Source organism: Hetaerina americana, unplaced genomic scaffold (genome assembly GCF_022747635.1).
Source record: "Hetaerina americana unplaced genomic scaffold, ioHetAmer1.1.p SCAF_345, whole genome shotgun sequence".
Taxonomy (NCBI): domain Eukaryota; kingdom Metazoa; phylum Arthropoda; class Insecta; order Odonata; family Calopterygidae; genus Hetaerina; species Hetaerina americana.
The window spans coordinates 13,592-32,400 of NW_027286925.1; the positions used below are offsets into that span (position 1 = coordinate 13,592).

An 18,809-nucleotide genomic window follows, 5' to 3' on the forward strand; every position below is an offset into this window, starting at 1 on the left:
GGTTTCGTAAAGGTGATTCGGATTCTGTCACCTTAATGGGGACAAGGTGTGCAAATAGATGCATTTAGTTGCGTCCTTACCGTGGGTGGGTGGGGAAGGTGATGAGGCGGGTAGTGTCCGCCCTCCCCGCCTGGGTCTGCGTCAGCGTACGCCCCGCTCCATGGGTCCCACGTGGTCGAGTTGATCCTCTGGGGGGCGCCCATGCCGTAACCGCCTCCACCCCGGCGGCCCCCGCCGCCACCCGGGGGCGGTAACTCCCCGCCCATCCTACCCATACCCGTCCCCAGCTCTTCCCCCTGCCTCCGCAGCATGAGTAACCGGAAGAGCGGATCGCTGGGGTTGGGCGGGGGCTGGAGGTGCGAGAACTGCGAGGGGAGGAGGGGGGAGGGCGGGGGCATCGGCGGGGCTCCCCGTCTCAACCTCACCCGCCCGTCCCCCTGACCCACGGATATCATGGCGTGCTTACACGTGGGCACGGTGCGCTGCCGGATGCTCATGTAGCAGGTGACGTTGCGGGGGTAGACGCCCGGGTAGTTGGGTGACTGCAGGCGGCACACTCCGCCGCCGGCCCCTGGCAAGTCGCCGCTTCCGCTCCCACCGCCTCCGCCCCCGCCTGCCCCGCCACCTCCCCCGACGTCCGACGATGAGTCTCCTCCTTTGGGACGAGCGAGAAAATTCATTCTATCACTTTGAGTGCACAGAGTGCATTGTAAACACTCGAATATGAATTTCACGGAGCGCGTAATAATCTATCTCGACTGAAATAAGTAATTTTGATGAGATATACAGATAATATATCAGAGCTATGTACGAGGGTCATCCGGAAAGTAGTACCCGTTCGTGCCGCATGAAGTGCTGACGACGCGAGTAGCCGCTGGACGAGGTCAGATAGCTTCAGTGGCTTGTCTGCCTTCTCTGAGCCAAGTTGCGTGACGCTAGCATTGCCTGTGTTGTTTCTGTGATTGTTTACAATGTTTAAAAAAATTGAGAACGCCGCCAGTTGTGAAGTGAGGGCAGTGATTAAATTCCTCAATGCAAGAAACGTTCGCCCATGTGATATTCATCGCCAATTAAAGGAGGTGTATGGAGACAATGTAATGGACGAGTCGTCTGTTCGGCGGTGGTGTCGCAACTTCAACATGGGGAGGGGGAACACACACGACGATGAGCGTTCGGAGAGACCGTCTGTCATTACAGACCAACTGGTGAGCTCAGTTGACGAATTCGTGAGGAACGATCGGCGCGTCACAATTGATGACATCTGTGAGCATTTTCCCAATGTTTCTCGAACAATTGTTCATGAAATTGTTAAACACCATCTGCATTATGCAAAAATTTGTGCAAGATGGGTCCCTCGCGTATCTCAATGAGCTGGCGGCGAAGGACTATGCAGCAGGAATACAGAAACTTGTCACACGTTATGACAAATGCCTTAATTTGCTTGGAGATTATGTTGAGAAGTAGTTTAAAGTATCCTCTTTCAAATAAAATTTTTTATGTTTGTTAATATTTACTTTTGTGTCTTTATTTCACGAACGGGTACTACTTTCCGGATGACCCTCGTATGTATACGGTGGAAGCAAAATAAGCATGGTGGAAGAGGTAGTGCGAGGATTTGGAAAGTTTGCCGAGGAAGGGTGAAATTGGTGCGCTATGCAAGAAGGTTAAGACACTATCGGGAAGTAAGGAAGGAAGATCTGTGCTAAAAGTTAGAGATAAGTCGGGTAATATAATAGTCGATCCAGAAAAGATCAAAGAGAAATAGAAGGAATATATAGAAGAACTGTATGGTAAAGAACTTAGGCCAACAACGTTAGGCATAGAAAGACAACATGACGTAGAGGAAGTGGCTTAAGCCCTGACATACTCGACGATGAGATAGAAAGGGCATTAAGGGAGATGAAACTAAATAAGGCCGTGGGGGTGGACAACTTTCCCGCGGAACTATTGAAATGTTTAGGAAACTGTGGGAGGAAGAGGCTACATGGGCTGATTCGTAGTACTTATGAGGAAGGAATCTGGCCGGAAGACTTTGTGAGATCAGTTTTAGTTCCTATTCCGAAAAAGGTGAAGGCTACATCATGTGAGGACTGGGGACAATAAGTTTGATATGCCACGCAGCTAAAGTTGTTCTCTGGATCATCGACAAAAGGATGGAGAGTAGGGTAAATGATTACTTTGGGGATGATCAGATTAGGCTTAGGAAGGGGAGAGGCACGCGTGATGACATTGGAGTTATGGGACTACTAATTGAGAGGAATATAGAATACAATCAGGACGTATTTGCATGTTTCGTAGATTTCGAAAAAGCGTTTGATAGAGTTAATTGGGAAAAACTAATGAGTATATTGCAGAAAATAGGAATAGAATGGAGGGAAAGGAGGTTAATCCGCAACCTGTACATGTCTCAGACTGCTCAGGTGCGAGTGGGGAATGGGGAGTTAGGATGGGCAGTGCTAGGAAGGGGTGTAAGGCAGGGTTGTTGGGCGGAGAATTCGTAAAATCAGTTAGGTTCGCTGATGACCAAGCTTTAGTTTGTCAGTCAACGAAGGGGTTGCAAGCATTGCTGAGTGATTTGTGAAGTCAGTGCGACAGGTATGGGATCAGAATCGATATTAATAAAACAAAGGTTATGCCATTTTCCTAAAAAGAAAAAGGCTAAGCTAAACATTAAAATAGGAGGGCAAAAAGTAGAGCAGGTCGAGCAGATTACGTATCTCGGTAGTGTTTTGGACCAACACGTAGGGACCGTACTTTTCGACCAAAGTAGTTGGGACGTTAGGAGAAGTATTGCGCTAGGCGAAGAGCCTTTCACGAGGAGGAGGGAGTTGATGACAGGGACATTGGCTAAGGATGTTAAGAAAAGACTCGTAAAAACTTTGATTAGGAACGTAGCTATGTACGGTGCGGAAACGTGGTCATTGAAGCAGGAGGATAGACGTAGACTGGAGGCTTTTGAAATGTGGGTGTGGAGAAGAATGGAGAAGGTGAAATGAACAGAGAAGATAACAAATGAGGAAGTACTTGGTATGGTGGGCGAAGAGAGGGGTTGGTTGGGAGAAGTCCTATGGAGGCAGGAAAAGTGGATGAAGGGGGTATTGACCGGCAGTGAAGACTGTGATAGAGGGGAGAAGGTATATATATTATTTTTTTAAGGATTTTACTACCGAGAAATTTCAGATCATAGAGTTTTTTTCACGTAATAAATGACAAAAAGAAGAAGATTCAAAATAGATTTCTTTTCCAAAGATGTATGTGACTTGATCGTTTTTTCCACGCCTGACTCCGAAGTCAAGGTCAACGAGTAGGCCAGGAAAAATACTGGAAGCTAGAATGAAAACGTCTCTTCACAAGGAGCGTTTTTCTATTCATTATACTTAATGACTGATTGACAGTATTTCATTTTATATTTTTGAACGGGGTTTGAAAATTAGTAGAAATATGAGTAAGTTTGGCTACCCGCATGAACCACAAACAAAGTGTTCAACCCAAAGGTTAGTTCGATATGCGACACCAAATATAATTCTAAGGGTTATAATTCTACTTCTTTCCCTGAGTCGCTCCTGTTACCCACAAAGAATTTGGAAAAATTTCATAGGAAAAATTACAAAGCTTGGGTACATCTCGGGACACTGGAACGTCAACTTGATATTAAGCCAAGGTCATCGAACCTTTCCTTCACTTCATTATTTCAAAGTCCTTCATTTATAGTCTTTTACAAAAATACCCTTGCTTTTTAAATGAGAATGGAAAAATGCCTAAATAAAACTAATGAAGAATGAAAAAGTTCAGAAAAGTGTTTTGTAAAATTTGTGAATTATATTTCGTTTTTGGTGATTAATGTCAAAGTAAATTTTGTATAAGGAATGTAGGGCATCAAAAATTGTAGTTAAAAAGTAATATATATAAATATATATATACATACATAAATACATATATATACATACATAAATACATACATACATACATATATATATATATATATATATATATATATATATATATATATATTTAACATAACCAAGAAAGAATAGCTTTAAATACTCGAAGGTTCTTTGACGGAGGGAAGGAAATCGCTTCTCTAGTCTTCCATCTCGACCCATCAGTGCCTTTTGGTTAAATCATGAAATTAACGTGGTACGTAATCTGTCGGCTTCTTTTTTTTACGCACCGACTGGCATATTTAGCGTATTTTAAATAATCGCTCAATATAACGTGCGGGGCTGACACATCGTGGCAGCCTCTGGGCGTCCAGTTGCACAGGTCGTTCGTTCCACGTTCCACCACGCTCACCATCGGCATGAAAAATCGCGCCCCTGGACGACGGGGTAAGGCTCCGTGGTCGAGGAGAGGTGGATGGGAGAAGGGAAGGGAAAAGAAGCCGGATTGACGTGGCATGCTACCTACTTCGTCCCTTTTTTCCCTTTCCGGCTTTATTCTCGGCCGACGGACAGTATTCGGGTCGCGAAGTGCTCCCGTCACACGCGCCACGTACCAGAGCTCACACAAACCGCAGAGCAAGGCTGAGGAGTCTGCATCGGATCGCATCGTAAACTGGCTCGAAATCCAGCGTAACATGGGTGCTGCTACTTGGGTGCCTCGGACGACGGTCGTGGCAGGGGAGAATCGTGAGTCATGCCCATAGAGAAGTAATGGGTTAAAGCCTCTGGATTTTCTTGATCTGAAGCTTATTCCCCTAGGATATATTTTACTTATTTACCTGCCTACACTTACACTCTCAGTTTATGGTAACTTCGGATCGGTTCATAACTATAACTTCCAGCAAGATTAATTTTGGTTGTAAGGCATCTTTAAAGGGCATATTAAAATATTAACCGAGTCCGTCATGTTAAAAAATGAAAACGTAATAAATTAACTCTAATTAATGCAATAAGCAGGGAAATATTTGAATTCTTTCATTTCATGTTTAGATTTTTATTCTTCATTATTTATTATTACCACATCTCATCGAATAAAGATAAGCTGGTGGAAGAAAATGGAATTAGGGATTCAGACCATTAAGAGGATATGATGACATGACAAAATTTATTTATTTTAAAATTACCTCATTCATCTCTTATACGATTGGTCGAATAATGAAAGCATATCATTCATTGACAAAAGCGGCAATGATAACATTTTGGCCAAGGAGCAGATTTTATGGAAATAAAAAGATATAGCAGCGTAAAAAAGTCTTCAATGGGTTTTCTATTACTGTGTAATTATGCTATTATTTTGCATTGATTGGTAAGGCATAATCATTTGAGGATACTTAAATAATTATTTCAGTTTTAATTCAAAAGGTGAAATAAAATACCCATATATTTTATAGCATTTTATAATGCTATTAATAAGTGATGATAATGCGTTAATTTAAAAATATCGTTAAATGAAAACGCAAAGAATAAAGTTTTAGACCAAGATTATATGGGAACTCAAAGTAACTATTGTAATTAACGCAAACGAGAGACCGATTTTGAACAAGCAGTGATTAAACTGCAGATTGAATTACACGCAGAGTAACTGCCAGATCGATGGGACATCAAGTTAAATCATAACGTATCTTTACTCATTGCGCTGCTGGATGGCGTCAAAAAATGTCACTATAGTTACACCTCAAACATTTAAGGCATTTCAATTTCTTACGAAATTTCGCGGAGCTTAAAGACGGTTATAGAGCGGGCCTATTCCGCGAATTTGGTATTTGTGTCAACGTCAGTTCACCCACCGAGTTAACACGGAGGAATTGCAGTTCCTTAGGGAGAACTTATTAGAGTAGACATTGAAGGATGTAGGGAGTGGGGGGAGGGCGACTAGAGACCCGTGGTGGAAGAGAAGCTTTTAATGAGAGAAGTTGAATAAGCGTGCGTGATATTTTTGCGCTCAGGAATTGCCGCCGCTACTGCAGCAGTGGGAAAACGTTTGATAGGAGAGAAAGGAAATGTGCCGTGAAGAAGGTATACAAGCATGCATGTATAGTTCCCAAAGAATTTTGTGCTTTCAGAGCGCACCTCAATACGAGGCTGTTTAAAATAAAATCCTTAAACGACTCATTCATATTCTAAAAATGAGGAAAACGGCGCTGAATGAAAGGGTGATATGAGGGTTGACGTTGGATTTTGAGTTTTTTTTGGACGAGCGATACGCATCTCAATGGAAGAAGAGGTAGCTGCGAGGGAGAATTTCTACAAAAATCATAAGATACATGCATTGTTTGCATGTGACTCGGTAGCCATTGGTGGATTCCACGATTAGTCTGGTTTTGAGGATGGATTTTATTTGCAGGTGACGCAAAGGTCAGCTTTAAATTTTCAATAATATTAATATGAAGTGTTTATTGGTGTTCCGATGCCAATATTACCACAATATTAAAGACAAATATAAAAATTTGGAATCAAAGTCAAATAAAGCAATGTCAAAATCGGCATCTTGACGATTTAATCAAATTAAATCTCAGACATCGATTGAGAAAGATTGTAGGCTTATTTAGTTTAGTGGCCACTAACTCATCAATATCACTTTACGGTGTTGATTAGGATTATTTTTCCAAGACGATATTTTCGGCTAAAATTTAATTAATATATTTACTATGGATTAACAATGAATATGTACTAATGGCAGTGATTATAAGATCTGGGTTATTTCGAAACTTCTCCATTGGAAACTTAAAATACTACAAATACTACTAAAGAAAGCTGAAAAAAACCTGGGTCGATAGTGCTTGCCATTAACTTGTAAGAGTTTTCTATTCAAAATTCTGTTTGATATGAAAAATATGTGAATATATTTTACCAAAAACGAAATAAGAACAGAATTTTTGATTAAATCGTTTTGATAATGAAGTTAAAATTAAACTTCCATTAATTAGCTGGAATCTAAATTGCAAAATAACTCTGAGGTATGAATCCGGATGTTAAAATTGATGAAGCCGTGCTCTAAAATTCCTCAAAGCCTTTGATCGAAAAATAGGAAAAGCTTGTTCTATTATACATAAAACACACCCAATGATACCATGATGATTTACCAAAAACTGTGAATATTTTATTAATACATCATCAATATCCAGGAACGCGATGCCACCTAAAATCATATTTGCCGTTGCTTTTGCTTCCTAATCAAGATGGCATATTTAATACTGGAAAGGGAATTAATATTTTAATATGACGAAGAGGTATTTTGTTCTCTTGTAAAGCAAAATCTGCTTTAGCAAAGTCCTTAGTTTGCTTGGGAGGTTGTATTTACATTGTGGCTCATCTTTTTTGCAACGGTAATCCATAAATTTATCAACCCTAAGATACATTTTCGTAGCAATCTTCCGTGGACTACCAAAAATGTGATTGCAATTCATTCTCGCAATAATGTTAAATATAATTTGGCGTATAAAAGTGCAAAAAAAAATATGACGATGGGTTTTTTCATTATGTATATTGTTCAAGTTTCATTGGTTAATAGTTCATATCAATTGATGAATTCATCAAGGGAAAGCAAAATCTGGCATCTTTAACTTCAAACGATAATGCGATGTGTCGATATAGAGATTAGTAGAGTACGAATGGGAGTTTTTTTGTCTCTTTTTCAAATCTCTTTGAACATTGATTAAAAATTCTTTGAGTGGTTTAGCCGCTGTCCACCGTTGGGATCAAAAAGAGGCAAAAGAGAAACTTCCACTACAGTGAGCCAAAAACAAAAAAAAAAGAATTTGGTGACTTCAATCTAGACTGTATGAGTGGGAGAAGAAATTATAAGAATCTCCATAAAAATTTATAAGACAGAATGAAGTAATGTACATGTGATATATAGACCAATGGTGTGTATTGATATTACCATCCATTATACCTCATTCATTTGTGTTTTCTGCACTTCTCAGCCAATTTTTTCCCTTAATTATATTGCCTGATGTTGTTGATGGCAAAATTGCCGAGTATGAAGTTCAATTTTTATATAATGGACTAAATTAACCATGCTATTGTTTCATCTAACTTGCTCCTTTCTGGTGAACCCTGGTCACAGTATCCACCACGCAAATTTACGCATGATTTTCTCCTTGACCCTCTCTACCAGCTTTACGTTCAGCAAATCAAATAACGGTGGAAGATCCCGTGAAAGTAAGTTTTAATGGAAAATGCAGGGATATTTTAAGTATAGAAATCATTCCCCTTGACCAGGATTCGAATCGGGATCCCTCGATACCTGGCCTTTTGCGCTATTGCCAATTAAGGTACAGAGGCGTCTTCACAGTTTTAATAATCAAATAAATATTGCCTTTTTCACTTTTAAGTAATCAGTTCCTCATTTTGCTGGAATACCAATGCATTCAATAAGTTGTTCTCTCTCATGCTGATTATACTCTATACCCGTATACTCTGCATTATACCATGTTACGACGTTTTGAATGTATACAATTCTTTGACTATGATATATCAACATCTGCAAGATACCCTCCGAGCCCTTGGCAAGTTTTGTGGCAGGAGGAGGATCCATACTGGTATTAAAAAAATTTGGTTCGGTAATATGTATGGAGGTTTGATAGTTACAAATATTCTCTATCATGCAAGTAAAATGAAAATTAAAAGCACAAATTCAACTACTAATTTCACTTGAATTTGAAAGTAGGAAATTCGTGACTCTAAGCGCATAAGAATATCCTGGAAAATTCGACGCTTTGGAGGATCTCCTGGAGCACACATATTTGCATATATGTATTATAGCAGGTATAAGAGGGCGTGAATACGTAAACGCGCCCAATAATGGCGACTCACCTTTCCCAAACACGGAAGAAGGAGATCTTCGCCGGTGGCAGTCCTCGAAGTTCCGGCTACAGTATGTGCCCGGCACCACGGCACCCCGGTCGTAGGGGAAGGGCGCCGCGGCGGAACCGGGGGAGTAGGGCGAAGGAAGAGCGGGGCCGTAGCGTAGGACGGCGGCCCGCCTCGGCAAGAAGCGGTAGCGCATCTTGAGCGAGAACCCAGGACTCGGCCGGTAGAGTCTCACGGATGCCGTCAGCGTGGCCGTCTCGCTGAAGTAGACGGAGGGGGCGGCGGGCGGCGGGGGAGGCTGGTGCCTCTGACCCTGTGCCGGCTGCGGGGCAGAGGCGGGGCCATTATTCGAGGCAAAACCCCCGCACCAAGAGCCCCCGGTAAAGGGGCGTCCCAGCTCGGAGAGCTGCAGATGGCCGTCGGGGCAGCGGTCGATGGCCGAAGACGGCGTCGGGTCATACCGTCCCACTTGGAAGGAGTCGAATATGATCTGCGACGAAACATGAGAAGAAGATTTGCCGTTAAGCTTCTAATAAACTCTTTCATATAACATGCAAACACTGATTTCAATTTCGCTATAAATAATAAGTTGTTTGTAAATATATCATTAATTATCTAATATAGCGTATTTACCAACGCAGTGTAACAATATTTAAACATTTTATTAGATTTCGATCGACTTGTATAATATATTCCCAATTGTAGACCCGTGCATAGTGCATTCGACTAGCGAATAAAGTTCCAAGTGAAGCATTTTTTCATCCCAGTATAAAATTTAAACAGTGCAACTGAAAGTTTGAGAGAAATCAAATGAGGGCAACGTGATGGGGATGTTCATGATTAATTAGTTAAGGAATGATGTTGGTTGGTTATATAATGCTTAAGAATTTTCTTATTAATGCCTATTATTCTTCTATTAATATTTGTAATTCTATTATTTTTCAACCGCATAAAAACCATATTAATCTTTGTCGGATCAAATTTCAGCCTACATAAAAATTCATATTTTTATAAGATCTAGGATATTCATTGAAGCTCATAATTAATTGCCATTATACTGTAATGTTGAAAGATGCTTTTCATTTAGGAAAAAATCGCTTGCATGCTCTGCGTAGACGTTAATGAGAACTCAGAACTTGATGCCTTTATATTATATCTGGAAATATGTCATTTTTGAAAGTCATTAAGCCGCACTAGTATTCATTAAACATCAACAAACATTTTCCCAAATTAAAATGCACAGATTTCATCTTGCTGCACAGGCAACTCGCACGTGGTTATTGAAATACGGGTTCCATATGCAAGTTTTGTTTTTATTACATTTAATGATTTGATTTAGAGATGATTTTTTGAAGATTAAGTTTACCATTAACGTTACCCCGACGCCCTCGGTGGCGGGGTAACGTTAATGGTAAACCTCCTCGCCTGCCAATTCAAAGGTCGCGGATTCGATTCCCGCCTAGGTGGGATTTCCTCCACCAAGGGTGTTTCCGTCTCCATTATTTTCACTGTTAGTAGTCCAATACAAAGACCAAAAAGTGCTGTTTCCGACTAAGGTTAAATACATAAATACTACTTCTACCGCTCTATTTCACAAGCAAATTGACGCAGGAAAATAATTTACTGATAACCAAAACGGACAAAGGCATCATTTGAGACAACGTCAATGTAAATATCTAACTAATGGATTATTGAGCCCTGATAACGAGTTTGGTATTCATGAGGGAAGAACTATCAATATGTTTATACTGTAGGGATTGCAGTAAGCTTTTGATTAAAATACTGACATTCCTACTAGTAGAAGATTATGTGTTTGAAATGGAAGATTAACAAAATGAAATAAGAGGAAAGGATATGCTGAACATCTTTACTTTAAAACTTTTATAATAAATTTTACATTTAGATATTAAATACTGCTTTAATATTGTGTCATCTAGTCGTAAGTTACTAGTTACTACTTGAAAACCGATGCGTCCCAAGGTTTTCCTATAATGATGGTCCCCAAGGTGTTGACTAGGTTTCAAGAGAAAAGTATCGAATAGTGACCCTAGAGACCACAGAAAGCCACCAACATTCTGATAGAAGAAGTTTACAACTTGCATAAACTAAGATTACTAAGTATACACCAGTCGTAAACCGCCGTAATAGGGAAAATGCCATTTATCTTAAATCTTAACAGTTAAAGTGGAACAGTGAGCAGGAATCCCTACACAAAAGTTGCGAAAATATTACTATTTCAATAACACTATCACTGTGTAGTGAGAAGCATTAGTAAGAAGAGAACAGTTTCATGTGATCCAATTGTTAATGCTAGAAGAATTGGCAGAAGTGCACTTCAAATAAATGACTCATGTTTCATTTTTGGCTCATATTTACAGACTTAGCATTAACCCTTTTTACAAGAATGAAAATATACCCCTTTTAAATATATTTCAGCCAATTTCTGGATTTATGTAACAAAATGTACTTATTTTACTTCATTAAATAATTAGATGAATACCATATAATTAGAAACTAGGATGCCTTGAGCCTTAATGTTTAGACTTAATATATGAGACTTTCTACTATTCTCGGCAAGACATGGTGGCTCACATTATCCTGGGGTTGTAGCTGGGAACCTGGATATTTTACTCGAGACTTTCTTTAGCTTCCCGGTCATGGAATGATGTCAGTTTACAAAAAACCCTATGAATGGCGGACTAACTAACCTTTGGGTTACCCAGCAAAATAACTCTGTTAGAAGGTAATGATCATTGGATTCACAAAATGGTATCTATGCCTAATGTAGGACTTCATCGGTAGGAATTATTCGATTTAAATGGTAGTTAGTTTGGTAATTAAAATTATTCGATACGATAATGTTTACTTGCAAATCCCGTTAATTATGTTAAATAGACGCTTGTGAAATTGCTTAAATAACTTTAAAATCGCACATGAATTACGCGTATTTAGAAAAAAAATTTACTCTAGGCCATTATGAACTACCAAAAAATGGAAGAGTATAAGATTATCACGCGGAAGATTATAATAATACCTATGAATATATGAGAATAGAAAAGCCTGAGTAAATGTTGAAAATATGAACACAGTAATACGGCTAATAATTAGCTTTTTCAATAAATAAAGATAAAAAACTGTTAATAGCTTACTTTACAATGGAAAGCGCTGATGTTATATTATATTATTATGCAATTCGCTCAATGTGCAAATTTGGAACCGGTTTTATGCGTTTAACTCCCGTATTACGTCATTAGCTGCCGCTAAAAATTGAAACACGTTTGGTTCGTTTATGGAAAAGGTGGAGGTAACACGCGACAAGAAAAACGCTTCATTGAAATTTTACTTTTGCCTGGACAAATCGTCTGCTGCTGCCTAAGTAATGCTGGAGGCTAATGGAGCGTCTGTTTTTCCCTATAGCTCCGGTAGAAGAGGGTTTAAAATGTTTAAAGAGGGGATATAGTCGATTTCAAAGGAAAGTATGCCCGAGCTCCAGTTACTGCCCTTGCGAATATAAATAGTAACAGCACTGCTGCCTTTGTGAGAGGTGATTATCAATTAATCTTAAGAGCACTCTCAACACTAATGAAAATTTTATTGAGTTCCATCCAAACGTTTGTATCCGAAAAATTGCACACGAAGTGTTTGGGTGCCTAAACTGCTCATACTAGAACCACAGGACATTCACGTACTGGTTTTATTTTTACACTTGGTTGATGTAGCCATATGACGAGGATTTCATTTAAAAAAGTAACAAAGATTAACGTGGGAATCTTTAAAAGCCAAAACTAATGACCAAGACAACGAATTGATTATCTAAACTTCTACATATTTAGACAAATCAAACCTCTAGTATAATTAAAGTCATATCATTTTCCAATATGCAAGAAATTCCAGCATTTAATACCATCCCATAAAGCTGCAAATGGAGTGTACGGCGTATAACCATAGGAATTTTTCACGGTCATAGTGCAACATTTTCAGAGTGTAAAAATCATTCGCCTTGACTGGGATCCCAGTCAAGGCGAATGATTTTTACACTCTGAAAATGTTGCATTGAAATGCACATTAGCGGATAACTCGATAGCGGCATCTCCTGCAGTTTCTTTGGAATAAGCACTGTCGTAGTATTTGAAATTGGCCATATTTCAAAACAAAAGGCTGAATGATGGCCTGAAATAATGTGTGGCCGCAGATTGCAAGCATCGTTACTAAATATATCGCAAAAATAAAAGTGAAATGTGTTTCTCATCCATTTTGTAGCCCATATTTAACTCCATGTCCCTTCTTCCTGGTCCCTAATGTAAAGAAATATCTCAAGAGAAAGTGTTTTTGATCCTTAGAAATAGGTAATTCAGGCTGCTGATGCAATGTTATAAAAATATAAAATAAATATATCAAAAGATGGTTCCGGCATGTCTTCAAAGAGAGGGAGGTTATCTTTACAGGAGAGGGAAAATGATTTGCATCGAATGGAGGCACTTTGAGAAGAACCTTTAAACTTGGAGGACGAAGGAAAGTATGACGATAAAAAATTATAATACTCGCGCATCTGTATTAAGCAGTCCTTGAATTAGTCCAAATGGGGAAAACTAATTATAATTTTTATGACGATAAGTACAGGTCGGAATATGATATAATAATATTATATGAAAATGTACTTGACGAACCTATTGAAGTAGGAGAGAATGTCTATGGTGCATTTGATGGCTAATATTGATAAATGAATCTTGAATTATTTTACAATATTTAAAATTGCAATATGAATTTGAATAATTAATATCGCAAAAAATGCACTACTTATTAATTATTTATCCGTTTCTTATTAAGAAATGAAAATATATTTTTAAAATAAATTTAATCCTGCATGGCTCATATGAAACACTGTTAACTGAATATGCGCATGGTCTTTTTAATTTGAAGCCGAATAATGTATTTCAAATTAATAGACCAAGAAGATAATGAAAGTCCAAAATATCAATTCAAGCCCATAAATTTAGAATTCAATCAATTTAATATTTCTTTCATATTTTGATGTGTATTGTAACCAGTTTCACCAATTAGAATAAAAAAGTTCTGATTCTGAGCAACGAGCAAGAGAATAATTACATCATGGGCATATACTATATATTAGTAAACGTCGGTATTATTAAAAATGGATAAACTGATGGTGATTTTTGCCAAAATATTTAAAAAAAAACAACGTACCTCGTTGTACACGCACAATATCTACTCGGTGGTCAGCAGATTTCTGAGTGGGTAATTTGGGTTTTCAAAAGGCAACTTTGAAAATGCACCATAATTCGATTTAATGCTCATAAAAAAGGATATTCTAAAATGTAGTATCAGGCTCACTGAATTAGTAAATGTAATTTTTAGTCTCAAATAAAATTTAAAAAACATATCCAATGGGTAGGCTGAAATTTCTTGTAAATTTTACTGTGAGATTTGACCTCTTGTTCATTAATTTAATCAATATTGAGCATCAGAAAATTGAATTAATAGCGCGCGTTATTATTTCCATAAAAAATCTATGATTATAAATGGCAAGCCGAAATTCTCCCCATGACCCTCGCTGTAATTGCAAGGCGCCTGCAATGCATTTTGCAAACACCGCTCGCCATGGGTGATTGTTTCATACCTTCCAAAAGGCATTAATTTTTGCGCATAAAATCGTAGTATTTTGAAGGGAAAAAGAGGAAGGCAGTTTTCGAAACAACATTTATTTTTTATCCTGATTTCCATCGCTCGCTCGCAAAAAAATCTTTTGAGTACGCAGTGCAGCCCCTGAAAAAAAGTCACATTCGATAAAAAAAAGGCGAGGCTGCAACAACGTGATTCATGCATCATCATACGGAGTCAAACCAACGGGCATATCGGGAGTAGAGGAGATTGTGAGGGGGTGCGCTACGTAGGTGTAGGGGAACGGGGTGACCGAATATTCTCTCCCTGTCCTTCCCTCCCTTCGAGTTACATACTACTCTTTCTCCTTGTCACTCTCTCGGAAATAATGGAAGCCATGAATGGAAGACATGGAAGAAAAGTTGGGGAGGTTTTAAGGGAGCGACTGAAATGCCGTCTTCTCGACAAGCGCCATTGTCAGTCCGCGATTCGTCCACACTGACGTAAATATTATGCAAAAAAAACGGAATTCTCACTGAAGGGGTTCCGTTGCTTCTCTTGCTACTTTGTTCTACTCTTTAGCAGTCAATTATGGGAGGCTTTGTTGTATTTTTATAAAGAAATTAATTAATAGCCTAATATTATGAACTGAAGAATTACTATATTGCCGGGGTGAGATAGTTTAGATCACTAATTCATTGTCTTAGTCGTTAGTTTTGAATTACTCTATGGAATTGTCTGTTAAAAATTGCATACTTAACACGTATGTTCCAACTCTCAATTATCTACAAGTATACATTCAGGAAACCAATTTTTGGATTTTCGCTTATGGAATATATAATCTTTTTAATGTGAAAATTCCATTTTTCCACGAAAGTTATTTTGACATTATGGGAATCAGATATTATAAATTTTTCAATTTGAGAAAAACTATAAATATTTGAGAAAAAAGGGGTGGCAAATTAACATTTTCACTCTGGCAGACCACTATAAGAACAGGAAAAATAAACAAGTAAAAACAAAGATAAATAAATAAAAATTAATTCAAAATAGGTTATAAGGGTAAAACGCATGCATTAGAATTCGATAATTAACGCTCATTTTAAAATAAATATGGTGAGCTTAAAGCTATATTATACATTAGAATTCTGAATCTTATTATTTCAGGAGTATGCACACTCAGTAAATACACAAGAATACTCTGGAAAATATAAGGATGACAAAGAGTAATGAATTCCATATGAAAATAAAAAAAACTTTAAAATACTTGCACCTGCAAAAGTCAATTGTAACTAACACATGGAAAAAAGTAACACAGAAAACTAATCAAAGAGAAATTGAAGGTGAGTTACGTATTTCAAACAAAGAAAATTACGAACACATATACTACAATGCTTTTACTTAATAGCATCAAATACCCATTCTGTATACTTTAACTATTCAGAATTGGTGCATTGGGTTACCTGATTTTTTCTAAGTATTGAAATATCTTTGCTTGAACTTTATTTGACACATAGTATTTGATCTACGATTTTTATGATCTACGATCAAGGAATTTAAAAGCGCTCTCGGGACATCGAAAATTCTTCGACTTATTTAAAACAGGTCACTTTAATTTTGAACAGTGATAAAAGTGATAATCGATATGTTTTGATATAGTATCATTGGAAACTGCTGTAAAATCATTTATACCATAATTTACATTTTCCATGGTTTGGATGTCATAAGCCGAGAATAATTTGCAGATTTTAGGTATCTAGGTATCATTAAAGATAGAATAATATCGTAAAATTTCAAAAGTTAAATATTTTTAGCTTCAGTTCATCTATATACTCTCAAATAAGTGTGTTTCAAAAAGTTAATTTAAAAAAATGAGTTATCATATTAATCCCTTAAACCAACAACAATTATACTGCTTAGGCCAATCCAGTGGTATATGGTTTAAAGCTTGCAATATTCAGTACCTTATAATAGGTACTGAATACTGGATAAAGAAATGTACATACATGTATGACCTGTGTGTCATGAATCATGCCGCAGAGCAATAATAATTTAGTGAAATCTAAAATGTTTTTCCAATTCATTGAAATACTTGGAATTCAGCATTTCAGCAAAATAATAATTTTGACTGCTTATCTTAAGATTTTTTAGTAAAATTATATAAATAATTATTATATAAATAATACCTAATTGCATTGAAGTCCTTGTTTCCCTGCTCACGCCAAATCCATGGTACTATATAATTAACCAGAAGCCACGCTATTCGGCGGTGATTCTCCAACGAGTACTCAAGAAGGTATAGAGGAATTATCAACTATCCATTTAGCTCACAGGTGAAACTTCTCTCAATGGGAATCGACTTCTTGGGAAGGGATACTTCACCACCTTCACTGATATTGTTATTAGCAGTGAAATAGAACGATTAAAGCTCCAGAGATTACTCGGGAAGAGCAGTGGGGAGGAGCAAGAGAGTCCGGGTTTGACACGCGTGGGAGGGCGGAGGGGAAGCGTCGACGAAGAAGAAATTTCCCATGTGAGTGAGAGCAGAATGGGGGAGGAGGAGGGTGAACGAGGCTCGGGTGGGTGAACTAGTGAATGGTAGAGGGATGGTGACGGCGCGTGAGAGGGAAAAATCATCTCGCGGTGAGCGTAGGAATTCAAAAGAATATTTTCGAATGGGAAGAAGGAAAGAATACACGGATTGTGGGTGAACTCGTTCGCAGTAAGGGTGAGATGGAGAGACGGAAGAAGAGAGAGGGAGGAAGAGAGAGAGGGAGGAAGAGAGAGAGGGAGGAAGAGAGAGAGGGAGGAAGAGAGAGAGGGAGGAAGAGAGAGGGGGAGGAAGAGAGAGAGGGAGGAAGAGAGAGAGGGAGGAAGAGAGAGAGGGAGGAAGAGAGAGAGGGAGGAAGAGAGAGAGGGAGGAAGAGAAAGAGGGAGGAAGAGAAAGAGGGAGGAAGAGAGAGGGGGAGGAAGAGAGAGAGGGAGGAAGAGAAAGAGGGAGGAAGAGAGAGGGGGAGGAAGAGAAAGAGGGAGGAAGAGAGAGAGGGAAAGAGGGACAGGAACAGAGAGGAAGAGCGGGGTAGAGTATGTTTGGTATGGGTGAGAGAGAGATGGGAAGAGAGGGCAGAGGAGGAGATTGGGAGATATCTCCTCCATTTTTTTATTCTCAGGAACATGTTCACCCTCGCTCACTACGCGGCTCTCCCGCATTGGCCCTGAATCTCCCTTTCCTCCTTTTTTCTTCACCGGCGAAATTGTAGAGGCGGAGGAGATAACGCCGGGATAAAAAAATATAGTCTTGAGTTCGCTCATTTTTTATGAGAGCGCCTTCCGCTTAAAGAGCTGAGGCATGAGGGGGTGGGGGGACGTTTGTAGGAGGAGGAGCAAAGTGAAAGATGGAGGAACACAAAGAGAGGGGGATAGAGAGAGGTGAAGATAGAGGCTGCGAGAGAAGGAAAGGGAAAGTGAATACGAAAAAGAACGAACATGAGGGTGAGAGATTGTAGAAAGATTAAAAGGGGAAATATGTGAAGGGAAAGAGGAGGTGGAAGGTCAGGTCGGAGAAAGTGGAAAAGCAGTTAATTCCGAGAATCATAAGGGCTGCCTTTCCGGCTATAATTTATTAGCTGCGTAGGTTGTAATCTTGAGTATCTCACGAAATTCCTGACGCGGTTTTCAACATTTTTAATAACTAATAAACCTGGGAGGAAGAGTTCCTATAAAATCTACTACTTAGGTTTAAGCTGAAAATGTAAGTTGAGATCTAGGACTTGAGCTGTTTAATCGGGGGATTATTAAGTACCATTTTATTTGAATAACTTGTTTAAAAAATGGCTATAATTAATAATTTTTTACACATTATATTTAAACGAATTTTGACATCAATTCCCACGCAGTGGACATATTTAGAATTGCATGGTAAGAAATTTAATAGTGAACTCAATATTACTGTATGGACTCGGCTGTATCGACAGAGGTATCAAATTGTTATAAAAGAAACTTAATCTTGCGATACTTTTCTGGAGGCATACAAGAGTTCACTCAAACTCGATAATCTTTTTTTTATTGTAGAAGATAAATCGATTTTATGACAGGGTCACCATACCCGAAGTTCCCAGTAAGCCCAAAGGGAATAAGGTACTCTCGCATCGGTTAACTAAGGAGAAATTTCAAGGAATTTATGTCTGCTGTTATCAAATCATATAAAGCGATGGAGACACAGTTCAATCTTTCAGAAGTTTGGAGTTTCTTGAGAGACAAGTCTGAAAATGAAAGCAGAGCGTTTCTTGGGAATCAGTGGATATGGATGTGAACGGGCCTAAGGTGGGAGGCAGGAGTAGTAGTAGTGATTAATTGGAGAGGGTATAGGTGGATGCCTGAAGGTGATGAAGCAAGGGTGAAGGGAAACTTTAAGTCGCGAATGAGAAGGCGAAA

General features: G+C 38.7%; 1 protein-coding gene across 1 annotated transcript in view; it reads right to left on the bottom strand.

Annotated features, from left to right (window-relative positions):
• Positions 1-267: 267 nt before the first annotated feature.
• Positions 268-18,809, bottom strand: part of LOC139691417 (uncharacterized) — a 144,181-nt gene continuing 125,639 nt past the window's right edge. Inside the window, exons 3-5 of the mRNA XM_071589221.1 lie at positions 8,760-9,246; positions 467-655; positions 268-365 (exon numbers count right to left, since the gene is read on the bottom strand). Of these exons, the coding sequence (XP_071445322.1) occupies positions 268-365; positions 467-655; positions 8,760-9,246 (774 nt within the window). The remainder of the gene's footprint in view (positions 366-466; positions 656-8,759; positions 9,247-18,809) is intronic.